The sequence below is a fragment of the Henckelia pumila genome, chromosome 2 (assembly GCF_033568475.1).
Source record: "Henckelia pumila isolate YLH828 chromosome 2, ASM3356847v2, whole genome shotgun sequence".
Classification (NCBI taxonomy): domain Eukaryota; kingdom Viridiplantae; phylum Streptophyta; class Magnoliopsida; order Lamiales; family Gesneriaceae; genus Henckelia; species Henckelia pumila.
The window spans coordinates 1,703,605-1,717,018 of record NC_133121.1 but is presented as its reverse complement, the minus strand read 5'-3'; the positions used below and the strand labels follow the sequence as shown (position 1 = coordinate 1,717,018).

The window sequence follows — 13,414 nt, the reverse complement described above, 5'->3', positions numbered from 1 at the left end:
GCTCGGCTCAACTGAGTCGAGTCGGTCCATTTTGAACTAAATTATATTTTTGTTCATGCAATTTATACATTTTTCGGAAAATTTTATTTTTTTGGTCTTGTATATTTGTAATTTTGCGATTTTGATTTTTATGTTTTCAGATTTCAGTTTTAGTACACAACCTTTGATTTTTCGGTAATTTTAGTCATTTTTTCAAAATGGCGCTGATGTGGAGCTGACTTGTATAATGTCGTAAGAATTTTCAAAAAAAAAATGTCTAAAATTGCCAAAAATCAAAACATACATGATTAAAATTGCCAAAAATCAGAACATACATGACTAAAACTAAACTCTGAAAATATAGATGATCGAAATTACAAAATGACAAACATACGAGACTAAAATTGTAATTTTGGTTTTTTGTTTTGTTGTCGAACAATTTACAATTTTCCTCAAATAATTTGTAATTTTTTAATATTAATATTTTTCATTCGAAAATCAACGTGACATCGAAACATGATAACGTTTGATAGCACGCCAACACTCTAGTAATAAATTATTTTTTTTAAAAAAAAAAGTGTGACTTAATAGATCACAAATTTTTTTGTAAGACGGTTAAAAGTATAACTTAATAGATCAGAAGAAATTTTATAAGACGGTTTCACAATCAATTTCAATTGCATGAGATATATCTCATGTTTTGCTGAGTAGCTTGATATTTAATGTTAATTGAGATAAAATGGAAAAATGCCCCATCAAATTTTTTTTTACGACAAAAAGCCCAATCAAAAATTAACCCGACTCCATCAAAAAAAAAAATAAACACGTTAAACAAATTATATATTTTCATTTATAATGAAGTAGATATTGATAAAAGGAATATAAAATCCCGAAACTGAATTTAACTGAACGCATGTGAAAGTATATAACAAAATTAACGAAAGTGACAAGTTGAATCGAGATGAGGCAAATTGAATATGAATGAGGCAAATTGACTTGAACCATTTAATTAACTTGTTTGATTCTAAATAATAATAAAAAAAAGACAAAACAAAAAACTTGTTTGAATTCATGAGTTTTAAGAACAACCGCGTTTTCCTACGACAGTCATAATATATAAAATTTCTGTGATTCTTAAGTCTAAAAGTTAATTAAATTTTATTAAAAATGATTTTCTAGATTTTCATAATAAATCAAGATTACAAAAACTCTTATGAAGAAGTCTCAAATCTCAATTTTGTGAACTAATATTTTATCCAAATCATGAAAATATATTAATTTTCATTGTACAAATATAAATTGTATTAACTTATCTCGTAATAAAACCTCATTTTATAAATTATAAAATATTGAGAACGAGAAAGGGCAATCATTTTTCTTTTTTTTTAAAAAGTACATCTCACCACAAAGAGACAACGGGTCCCATACCGCAAAATTCATGCACTTCGACGGACGTTGATTTATTTCATTTTATAATATCATTACTCGTACTCTATTTAATTATTTTTAAAATTTTATGGTTTTTATATTTATTTAACATATAAATATACATTTAAAAAAAATGGTTTATATCCAATTTGGTATGGTATCATGCTTGATCCTTAATCATCCCTTTCTTGGAAAAATAGAAAAGAAACAAACCTCGTCACATAAAGAATCTCCAATTCATTCCCAATAAGCCATTCATTCCTTTCTGTCCCTTCCATTCAAATATCTCACCAATACACATGTATAAAAACAGTGTCCCGTTGTTTTTTCATTGCTCGCACAACGTTATAATCCAATACAAATAAATGCCAACGATGAGAGATTCTGGTGGTGTGGCAAATGGGGTCCAAAGAAGGAGAACCTACCATTACTACTGGTGTCGACGATGCCGGCGCACGGTTCGGACCACCACCACCAACCTAGGCGAAATACTTTGCCCGACTTGTCTAGGCCAGATCAGGTACGAACTGGAAGTCTCAAATCCTAGACGACTTGAACCATCTCCACGTGCATTAGACTCGTTAGCACGAATCTTGGATCAACAAGAACAACTACAACAACAACAAAACAACGAGAGCCAAGAACGCGGTCCGCGCCAAGCTTTGATACTACTCCAATTCATCGGCCCCGATCACCCCCCAAGGCCCGTCTCACCTCCAGAAAACATGTTCATCCAACCAGCGAATCTCAATCACCTCAGCCAAAACTCCAACTACGCCACCTCAGAATCGACTCAGGACGACCGGCCAGGCCCTCATCCGGCTCAGGACTCGGCCATCGAAGCGCTGCCGTTGGTGGCCATAAGTGATGAGCATCTGAAGAATGATTCGAGCTGCCCCGTTTGCAAGGATGAATTCGAGGTGGGGGATCGAGTGAGGGAGCTGCCTTGCAAACATTTCTACCACTCCGATTGCATCGTCCCGTGGCTGCATTTACACAACACGTGCCCCGTCTGCCGACAAGAGGTACGAGGTTTCCCTAACGTCGGCTTCGGAGATTACTACCACTTTCAAGATTTTCAGGAAGGGGAAGAAAACGTGAGGGGGAGTCAAAGCTGGAGGTGGATGAATATGTTGTCTTCGAGGCCATTCAGTGTGATTCAAAGTTGGGCTCAACTTTGTCTCGATTTTCTAGACAACAGGTTTGATATTTCTGGTCGAGGTACGATGCAATTCAAATATTTCTAGTCGAGTTATTTTAAAGATTTTTTTACCAAAATGTGGATATATTAAAGAAAATTTGCTGACAGAGAGCGTGTGGTGGCGATCTTGGCTTAGCTTTGATCATCTGAATTGAAACATGCATGTTCTAAGGTAACACATAGTGTAAAACTACAAAGATGGCCAATTGCAGGTACGCAATATAACTCCCATTCATTACACACACAAACACACGTGTATGCGTGAATGCAAGTAATTTTGTACACACACAAACACACGTGTATGCGTGAATGCAAGTAATTTTGTATACAAACGCCATTACTTTATTTTCTTTGATTGATTAATACATTGCAAAGGAGAATGAACTTAAACTTCATTGAGGCAACAGGGCCACAAACTTAAAGCAACAACCCAGAGGAAAAGCATAAGCGAGGACAAATACTTACAAATATTGTGGAACTCGAAATAAGAAGAACAAAACACCGAGGTCCGAGGGCGTGGAAGGATTGGATTAGAACTTCTAACTGTTATTACTGTGAAAGATCATAAAACGATATTTCTTGTAAATATAGACAATTTGAAGGCTACCATAATATTCAAAATCCCGATAAAACTAAGAGAGTAGCCTCACCACAATGGGAAGATGTGTGTGTGTGTGTGTCTGAGATATAAGAGGATGATTCATTTCTTTACTTCAATTTCATATTGTTCCACAACTTCACATATCCAACAAGTTCAACACATTTACCTTTCCTGCATGCAGGTATTCAGAAAGAACCTGTAGATTTTACAGTTAGTTCTTTCGGAAAACTACATGGAAATTATTCAATACCTAGTGTGTATGATGGGAACTCGTTCCCATTGGTAAGAAATGACCTAATATTCCCATGGCATAAGATGCCATATAGCTATAAGCGAAAAGCGAGACCTGCCACCTTTTGGCTTCAAGCCTCTAACTCTCTTCGCTCCATAAACACGACAAGATTCCACTTACTCAATTTGCTATGATGTCATGTAGAAGCAAAAGGCGAGGTCTGCCACCTTTTGGCTTAAACCTCTAATTCTCTTCGCTCCATACACATGACAAGTCTTGACTTAATCACCTCCCCAGCCAGTATAATAAGCAGTGTTTAAACGTGTGTGAGATATCTTACGACGTCCATAGGGCAAGAAAAAGTGTCGAAACTCCAGTCAAGTAGAAGCACCAAATCCTTCTCCACATGGTACCTGCTGCAAGAATAGGATACTGTTAGCCTTTTAAAATCGACTGGACCAATAATATCATTACTCCGTAACCCTAAACACAGGACTGAATATTGATCCGAACAAGTTTAAAATAAATGAAAACTTTTATAACACGAACAAGTGCTCATTGATAACAGATCTTACCGATTGCATAATATTCAAGAAAACCTCACCTCATCGAAATGCAACTCTCAACCAGCAAATTCCAAGGAAAAAGGTTAGAGAAAAACCAAAGTACGAGTAAACAGATTTCAAATTAGAAAGAACAGGAACTCTAGATAAGCAAATCATTGCTGTAGAAACCAATTTCACGTTTTCCAGCGGGGTGGGGGTTGTGGTCTTGATAATGTTACACGCAAACTTTCTATCGTGTAAATAGTGGACCTTCACAAACATTCGCTATGGCATCGTTCCAGAATTTGACGAAGGTTCATTCACTCATTCTGTGAACCAATGATTCCTATACTTGTGACAGATGGTGATACAGTATAACTTTCCCATGGGAAAACATAGTAGTGCAACTAGCAAGTTCATAATATCTATTATTTACAACGTATTGGGCTAATGATTTCTCAGTCCCCGTCCTGAGGTCCGAGGTAAATTAAATGCATAAATAATAAAAAGAGAAGTTCCATTATATCAACCGTACGGCATCTAAACAATAGGTATTACAAAAATGATCCAGAGAGAGAGAGAGAGGAAACAGATAATCTGCTGCACTAACTTACATGACATGGAAGATGCAAACGATGATGAAAAATGTGGTGGGGACACCAAACTTTCCACACTCCACTTGTCCGAACCTCGCGTAGCATAAGAACCAGAAGGCAATGGAGAAACACTTGGCGAGAGATAAGATTCAGGAGTTGCCAATGGCGGCTCGGAATAGGCATGAGGAGATAAACTAGGAAAGAATTGGTTAGGATGAGAAGTGGGATGGGAAGGCAAATAAGTGGAATCCGGACTTATACTGCTGGGATCTATTGAAGGTGAGGGAGAATTAGGAGTAGATAGAGAAACGCAAGGAGCATTGTTTGAACTGGGGGCAGGGGGCAGGCTTGCATCAGATGGAACAGAGGAATGGCAGTTACGACCGGGTGACAAGACAGGAGAGCGAGATGGTGACAGCGATGGGCTTGAATTATAGATCTGTTCTGTAGATGGAGCCGGAGATGGAGAAGGAGTTGGTGTTGGTGCATAAAGTGAATGGTTTAGAAATGAAGATAAGCTAATTTCCTTGACCTTGCCGAATACTGTATGATCAAGGCCTAGATTTTCTATGGACGGAGATTCAGTTATTCTTTGAGCTAACTGTTTTAATCTCTCTGGCTGCATAGATCCCATATCAGATACAACTGAAGCTTCTATAGTAACTGCTGGATCTTGTGTTGAGCCACACTTGTTTGTTGCCTGAATAAACACCGCCTGCATTAAAGAATAGAAAAGGAAAAGAAAATATATTGCACCTGATGAGATGAAAAGCAGTGAATCAGTGTGAAATCTAGAAAAGATGACAGCTATGTTCCAGTTGATGAAATTGGAAAAGGACTTCAAAGGTGAGCATTTTCATGTAAATAATGATGGGAAATTTCAAAAAGTAGAAATCATGAGACACACAATAGACATCATTTACAACCTCAAGACAGCTTTTAGAACTTAGAAGGTGCCAGAGTGCACCCAATTAGGTATTACTTTATGCATAATCATTTCCAATTGGGGAAAATTTAACAAGGATTGACTAAAAACGAACGAGTCAGGATGCAGTCTTAGTGTAGAGCTTGTAAACACATACACAATTATGGTTGAATTATCATCGCCTATTGCCCAATCTAAAACAAACTTAAAATGAAGTCAAAAAGGAACTCCGACATAAATAAAATTACCTCAGTGGGCACCAATTGCAATCCAATTCTTAGCTGTTCTTTCAACTCCAAAAGATTTTTCCTGATTTCACAAATTGAGCTATTGAGGGTGAAGTTAAAAAGGACCTGTGGTGTACGCAAAAACATAGCTGCTTGCCCCAGCATTATGGAGATCCCACCAGGAAATTTCAAAATTTCAAATGAAGATGTCTCTCCGAAAATTGAGTAGGTCAATGTCATATTGTATTGTTGAAGAAACAAATCAACTAATGATGATTTCAGTACACTTAACGACACTGGAGATATTGGGTTGTTAGATACATTAGAACAGAAGCCAAACAACACGTTAGTCCGGTTAGATACACCTGCTTGGTGCATTGACAGAACAGCAACCTGAGTTAAATAAATTGATTGTCAAGTCATTTGTCTCTACTCGTTAAACAAACAGAAGTAACTTAGACCAATTTGAGTTAGACCTTAAAGAAATGGACACCTATCTCTTCATTGATATCATATTCTAGTCTTGGTATATAAGGAACCAGCTCGGAAGCCAGTCTCTGAAGCTTGAAGTGTGCTTGAACAGTGGCTGAAATAAGAAACAGACGCAACTTAAGAAAGGGATCAAAACTGTAAACTGAAAATCTCAAGCAGCACCTAAAAGTTAAGTACAATGATCTTGATTTATTATTTTATATTCTACTGGAAAATATTTATAAAATCTCTAACCCTCATAATGGCTCGGTAAGAACCCATAGAGATGAAATGAATTTTTCAACAAAAAAGGACAATAATAAGTTTAAGAACATTATAACACAAGAACGTAAAAAAACCAAATCATCAACACTTTCTTTTGTCCTTACATCGGTGAAACTATTTACATCCACAATAAAGCCGTTTCTTCAACTAAAACTAATATCCAAGCGGCAAGCATGATATTTTAAACTGATATTTTAACAACTCTTATCATATTTACTTCTATATGATCTCCCCACAGGCCTTCATGAATGAACACTATTTCAAACTGAAATAAGAATAAATCGAACCATCCAGTCGATTTTCATGAATTGGTTAATCCTTTAATTGTATACAACAATGTTTTCCCATGTCTTTGAATAACTAAGAAACAATTAACTCAAGTAAACAAGAACCAGCCCATGCTCTGGCCTCTGGGCTATAGCAGTCTAGCAAGACATTTGAAGTATGACAGATTTAAAAGGGGCATGAAGTCGCTAAGCTAGAAATTCACCTCCAAAACCAACTTACATATTTGCACTTGGGGATTCAAAAATAAGCTTGACATTTCAACTTCGACTATGAGAACAGAGAAAGCCCGAAATACTAACTAGACACCTGACCTGAAAATGGCGGTAACTCAGCTCAAAAATTGCAAACAACTCGTGAAAATCTCAAATCAAATCAAATTGGTTTGCAACAACAACTAACAAGTATTCGATCATCACTTTACCTTAATCCAAAGCAAAACCACAACACCAACTCTCTTCCAAAACCCAGTTAAATACGAAAAACGGAATAAATTATTCATAATGCGAGCATCAGTTTACCCGAAAGCTTCATCGACTCGTCAGCATCAAACCCAGCTTCCCCGTAGCGATTGGGCAAGACCCAGAAAATGGCAGAAAGAAAAGCCGCGACACTGAGCACCAAGACAACCAGGCAGTTAAAATCAAAGAAGTTCATCGAACATCTCCGGCAGAGGGATGTTGTTGGAGAAGCACTGCCATGCGTATGTTGCTGCGCCACCGGCAATCGTCGATGAACGGATTTCCCCATATGCCCAACACAGCATCAGTGCCGACAAAAATATTTACCTATTTCACTCTCCAGAAGATTTACGGGTGCGTGTCTGTGTGTATACAGGTGTGTGCATTCGGGAAAGTTTGAATCTTTGTAGAGTTTTCTCTCTCTAAAGGTTGTGCGGACATGTGTTTCCGTATAAACTCTATTGACGAATCACTCTCTCTGTCTCTCAACTAACGGTTGAGTTTCCTTAACTAGGCTCGGTAAAATTAACAATTTAAATTTTTGTCTTTGTAATATTAGATTTGTCAATAAGCTTGTGAAAATCTTTGTCAATAAGCTTGTGACTTTGTGAGCCTGCTTTTTAATGATAAATAATATTTTTTTTATTTAATTTATATATTTTACACTTAACAAATTATATATAAAAAACGATTAATGTTATTTATTAGAATGAAATTACAAGTTTTAACAAGAAATTATATTTTTCTGTATTTTAATTTTTAATGGATTTTTTTTTGTATTTGAATTTTTAATGGATTCGATAAATATTTAAATTTGTAATTTATCATTAAACTTGTTAGAATTGATAAAAGTTCAATTAAACTTGTGTATGTATTTTCTTAAAAAATAAGTTCGAGTTCGTTGGCACACCACCGTAGATTTATAACTATTTAATTTTTCATTAAGTTTCAATATTATCATGTTTCGTTTCGAAAATTGTGCAACTTCTTGATTCTACTCATAAAAAACAAAATTTTTCGCACCATTTATTTTTCTTTTAGTTTCAATATTATTTATTCCATTAATATTGTCGGTTTTGTTTACCTACTTCCCCGTGGGCATTTTATAATAAAGCCTTTAAAACGAATAAATTTTATACACTCGCTTTGGTGGGGTGCGCCAGGCCCATGCAATAGTGCAACGCAAGGACGACGCTCGAAGACCCAGCCAGCAAGCTGACTTAATGGACCTTCCCCCTAAAAAAATAAATTTAATATCGTGTGAGCCATTGGCCCACGTATCAGATATTAAACTGATAAGAACAGATACTACACTTGATCTTAGCCAAAAGGCCGAGAAAGGTATGCTTCTCATTGTCTTGGGTCACGCACTTTATAGTACCATGACCATTATCATTTAACTTAGCCAGCGATGTGGGATATTTGAAACTAAAACAATTTTTGCAGAATTTTTGAAGCTACGAAATTCGAATGGCTAGCTAAGATTTCAACGTGTACAAAAAAGGCTCACACTGCTTCAATTCAAGAAAAATTCTCATTACCAGACTCCAAATATTCTATATTCAATTGATAACAAATAAGTTCGTTTAAGGGCTTGGCGGATATTTCATAGTTTTTTGTTCGATATGTATGTATTTTGATTTAAATATGACATGAATTTTTTTTAATTCGATCTCTACATTATTGGAAACTACTCAGAGAAAATCTCAATGTTTTTTTTATAAGATGTTATAGTTTAGCATATACAAACGTCAAAATGCATACTAGTCGAGTAAATAAAGCCGTGGAATAATGATAAATGGCATAAACACATGTGATGTGTGTGTATAATATAATATTAGCAATTGTGACACATGCAATGTGTATAAACAAAATATAGAAGATGGACGGTTTTTTTTCTAAAAAAAAGATGATTATATAAAGTTGAATAATTTATGATTGTGGCACAGTGAAACAAATTCAAGCATTCTTTCACTAAAAAAAATAAATCAAAGTTGAATGAAAAAACAAAAGTCACAACAAAAGAGTACATTTAGAATATTAAAAAAGTCTCATCAAATGTAATTACTATTAACCTCTCTCACTTTAATTATTAATAACTAGCAATTATGCACATGTGATGCGTGTGTTATATATAGTATACAAATATCAATATCAAAATATAAATAATGTAATTTAGATGAGTTATTTTGAATTGATAAAATTAATATAAAAAGTTATCTTATAATAAAGTGAGGTAAAAATAGTTTTAAAAATTAGAAATAAAATTTATTATATAAGACGATGAGAAATTCAAGACGGTTGAAAAAAAAAAAGTTGAGAAATTGCAAGCGGGTTGAAAATTCAACGTGGATTTGTGGATTAGTGAGTGAGTGAGTGAGTGAGATGTGGAATGAGAAGTGAGAGGTTAAACAATTAATCAAAAGATTACTTAAAAATTAATAAAAACTAATTAAAGAATTAAACATAAAGCTGTTTTAATTAATCATTCGAAAAGTGATAAATCAAAAGATTATTGTGTAGAGAAAGGGAAAAAAAATAATAATAAAGTTGGTGTCCACAAAAACATTTTTTATAAGCCCCTCAACTATAGAGATATAGATAATATTTGTATTATATGGTTGTATAAATAATATATTTTCATTTTTCAAATAATTACATTGGTTATTGTCTTTATAAAAATAAGGATCTTCTCAGCTATTTGATAATTATGATTATGATTTTTACATCTAACATAATATCTATATTATATTCTCTCGAAAAAATATCTATATTATATTATTAAATATAAGTAATGTAGGCCTTGGTTAGGGAAAAAAACACTTTTGGTCCTGTAATTTGCAAATTTTTTATTTTTGGTCCTGTTAAAAGTAAATTAGCAATTTTAGTCATGTAACTTGTATTTTTTTTTCATTTTTGATCCTATTAACATTGAATTCGCATTTTTAGTCCTGTAACTTTCATGATTTTTTCACTTTAAGTACTGTTAACATTGAGTTTACAATTTTAATCCGGTAACTTGCATTTTTTTTCATTTTTAGTCCTGTTTGCATTGAATTTTCATTTTTTAATCTTGTAACTTTCATATATTTTTTTTAGTCATATTATTGATGAATTTATATTTTTAATTTAATAAATTTCATACTTTTTATTTTTTTATTAATAATATATTATGACATACATATTTTAAAGCTTTTAAAATTTAAATGAATTAAATAAAAAAATTCAACTAAAATTATTCAAAAAAAATTTACACTTATAAATATCATCTTATAAAATACATAATATAGATAAAACTATTAATTTAATATGAATCATGTTTTTTTGAGTTTAGTAAAATTACAAATTACTAATCTAAAAATAAAAATTCGCCTTTAATATTACTACAAATAAAATTCAATGTTAACAAAACCATTGAATTCACCTTTAATATGATTAAAAATAAAATTATATGATTCGATTTCAAATTATATATATAAAAACTAAACCGAAAAAAATGATTCACATTAGATTAATAGTTTTATTTATATTATATATTTTATAAGATGGTATTTATAAGTGTAAAGTTTTTTTGAATAATTTTAGCAGAATTTTTTTATTTAATTCATTTAAATTTTAAAAGTTTTAAAATATGTAAATAATACATTATAAATAAAATATAAAAAAGTATGAAATTTATTGAATTAAAAATATAAATTCATCGATAATATGACTAAAAAGTAAAAATATATGGAAGTTACAATATTATAAAAAATAAAAATTCAATGCAAATGAGACTAAAAATGAAATAGAATGCAATTTACCGGACTAAAATTGTAAATTAAATGTTAACAGGACTCAAAGTGAAAAAAAACATGAAAGTTACAGGACTAAAAATGCGAATTCAATGTTAATAGGACCAAAAATGAAAAAAGAATGCAAGTTACATTTACAGGATTAAAATTGCAAATTTACATTTAACAGGACCAAAAATGAAAAATGTGCAAATTAAAAAATCAAAAATGTTCTCGTCGGCCTTGGTTAATAAGGTAGAATGTGACATCATATGTTACAATGCCCCTTTTTCTTTAAAGTGGCCAATAAAAAAAATCGAGAAAATAAAAAGTTATATTGGCCTCTCAGCTTCAACGGTCACCAACATTTACTCATACACACCACATATTAATGGTTCGATTGGCACAAATGTATTCGTACATATGATTTTAATGTTGTGACTATATGATTTTTATCAAGAATTATAATTTATATATCGATTTTTTTTAAAAAAATTATATAAATCTAATATTCGTACTCCAAGGTATAAAAATCGTTAATTACCAAGTCTCAATTTGGCTTTCGTGTATTCTTTAGGGAGCTTTAAAAAGACATATAAATTACTTTCCTGAAAACATGTAAATATGATTTTAAAAAAAAAACAAATCTATGTTTTTCAATCGGATAATTTGTGAACGATTTTCTAAATCGACGAATTATAACGATCATTTACACCGAATCGAATTAAGTAAATGAAGCTCACTCTAGGAAGTATGAAATTCCAAAAATTATGATGCTAAAAACGAAAAATAATTGATGAATAAAAAGTGTAGCCAATGTGGTTGACAAAAGGGACCGCTAGCTTAGGTGTTCCACTCAGCCACTAGTCTAGATTCCCCGATAAGCCTACTTATCTCTAATTCAATTTCACTATCTATCCACTAATTCAAAAGGGAGCATAGAAGTGAATTATACATACCATGTTGGATTCGTGTTTATATCGACTGGTGTTACGAGATAACTATGTTATTTTTATTTTTAAAAATTTATCATTTCATTGCTCATCATTTTATCTCACGAATCAAACAATACCATTTTTAATTTCAAACGGTTTACAAACTCAAATTTGTTAATACTTGTTTCTTTTAGCATCAATCACACCTCTACATCACTTAAGTGCTATGATATTGGTGGCAGCAACTTAAGATTTATTTATTTTTAAAAAAAACAATTAAACAATGTTTTCTTTTTCAAACTTAACCTTGTAGCTTTTAAATGTTTGACGAAGTCACCAGTCGGCCTACTTGCCTTCTTGAAAGTGAATCGTTTCTTTGTCACACTTTATTATCAAATATATAGTTTATAAAACTTTGTTCCCCTTTTGTTGAAAAAGAACAATTTATTATGATAATCAAATAAAAAAATATATTAATTAACAATAATAAAAAAGAAACATGTACGTACATATATACATAGACATGTTACTAAAAATTTAGGTGTAACGTCTCTTCACATGATTGATATATCCTCCTCCAATATTATTCTTCTGCAACCAAATCTAAACTAATCACCAAGAAAAATGGAAGCCCTTTTCTCCGAATTCGCATTTCTCTCCGATGAAGCCGTCCGAGACAAGAACTTCGACCCCTCCGCCATCGACGATCTGATGAAGCTGTTCGAGCTCGAGGCCTACAAAGCCTGGGCCAGCCAAGAACTCGACCAGGTGAGCGAGCTGGCGCGGTCCGAATCGCAGGTGAAGGAGTCCGAGGAGGAGATGGACTCGGCCATGGAGGAAGCCATGGCCGAATTCCGCCGGTTCGAGGAGGAGATGGACAGCCTCTGCAAATCAGAGTACGACGACTTGATCAACGTGGCCGAGTGGGCCAGGAAATTGGGAAAGGGTATGGAGAAGGCAGCTGATTTCGCAGCCACCAAGTACATCGAAGCCGCGGTGGGCTCCGCCGCCGCTTCGATGAAGTCCGCGGCCAAGGCCATCTCGAGTAACTGTAACAAGATTCATCCTGCCTAGAATATAGCTAAGGGTTTGTTACTGTTTAATTAATCCCTTGATATAATTGTTTGTGTACTATGTTATTATATGTATTGTTTTTTGATGAATAATTCTTGTTACATTTTGTATGGGGAGTTGAAAATCAAAATGTGAAATCCATATGTGTCGTGCTTTTGACATGTTTTGCGTTTTTTTACATTTTTTTTAATTTAATTCAATTATATTCAAATAAAGATAATATCATAATGATAAAAAGTAGTAAGGAGTCACAGTGTATTTTGAATTATTATGTTTCAAGGGGATCACATCGTATTTGTAAAAATAAACAAATAACTAAAGTACGGTTTGACATAATATAATAAAAAAAAGAGAAATAAGACAAATGGATTAAACTCCAATTATGATGATGAATAA

The 13,414-nt window shown here is 33.1% G+C and overlaps 3 protein-coding genes and 1 non-coding gene across 10 annotated transcripts; 2 read left to right on the top strand and 2 right to left on the bottom strand.

Annotated features, from left to right (window-relative positions):
- Nucleotides 1-1,692: 1,692 nt before the first annotated feature.
- Nucleotides 1,693-3,145, top strand: LOC140880678 (E3 ubiquitin-protein ligase RDUF2). Of its 4 annotated transcripts, none has more exons than XR_012149708.1 (3): nucleotides 1,693-2,628; nucleotides 2,717-2,820; nucleotides 3,016-3,145. XR_012149708.1 is itself a non-coding variant. In XM_073285319.1 (3 exons), the coding sequence occupies exons 1-2, from the start codon at nucleotides 1,773-1,775 to the stop codon at nucleotides 2,761-2,763; spliced, it is 903 nt and encodes a 300-aa protein (XP_073141420.1). In that variant the 5' UTR covers nucleotides 1,693-1,772; the 3' UTR covers nucleotides 2,764-2,780; nucleotides 3,016-3,121. The 4 variants fall into 4 exon arrangements, 2 of the variants coding, with proteins under 2 accessions (XP_073141420.1, XP_073141419.1); XR_012149709.1 differs by having other exon boundaries at nucleotides 2,984-3,105; XM_073285319.1 differs by having other exon boundaries at nucleotides 2,717-2,780; nucleotides 3,016-3,121.
- Nucleotides 3,146-3,714: 569 nt separating this feature from the next.
- LOC140880676 (uncharacterized) lies at nucleotides 3,715-7,696 on the bottom strand. Of its 4 annotated transcripts, XM_073285315.1 has the most exons (6): nucleotides 7,297-7,415; nucleotides 6,998-7,089; nucleotides 6,211-6,320; nucleotides 5,756-6,127; nucleotides 4,601-5,297; nucleotides 3,717-3,857 (listed from the first exon to the last, which is right to left on the bottom strand). In XM_073285315.1, exons 2-6 carry the CDS (start codon nucleotides 7,032-7,034, stop codon nucleotides 3,778-3,780), a joined length of 1,296 nt encoding a protein of 431 aa, XP_073141416.1. In that variant the 5' UTR covers nucleotides 7,035-7,089; nucleotides 7,297-7,415; the 3' UTR covers nucleotides 3,717-3,777. The 4 variants fall into 4 exon arrangements, with proteins under 4 accessions (XP_073141414.1, XP_073141416.1, XP_073141413.1 ...); XM_073285313.1 differs by lacking the exon at nucleotides 6,998-7,089 and having other exon boundaries at nucleotides 3,715-3,854; nucleotides 7,297-7,696; XM_073285312.1 differs by lacking the exon at nucleotides 6,998-7,089 and having other exon boundaries at nucleotides 7,297-7,696.
- Nucleotides 7,697-8,385: 689 nt separating this feature from the next.
- On the bottom strand, nucleotides 8,386-8,581 carry LOC140885645 (U2 spliceosomal RNA). Its single transcript, XR_012151064.1, has one exon. It is a non-coding gene; the product is annotated as a U2 spliceosomal RNA (small nuclear RNA).
- Nucleotides 8,582-12,460: 3,879 nt separating this feature from the next.
- On the top strand, nucleotides 12,461-13,179 carry LOC140884916 (uncharacterized). The gene has a single exon (XM_073291807.1). The coding sequence runs from the start codon at nucleotides 12,569-12,571 to the stop codon at nucleotides 13,016-13,018; it is 450 nt and encodes a 149-aa protein (XP_073147908.1). The 5' UTR covers nucleotides 12,461-12,568; the 3' UTR covers nucleotides 13,019-13,179.
- Nucleotides 13,180-13,414: the final 235 nt, after the last annotated feature.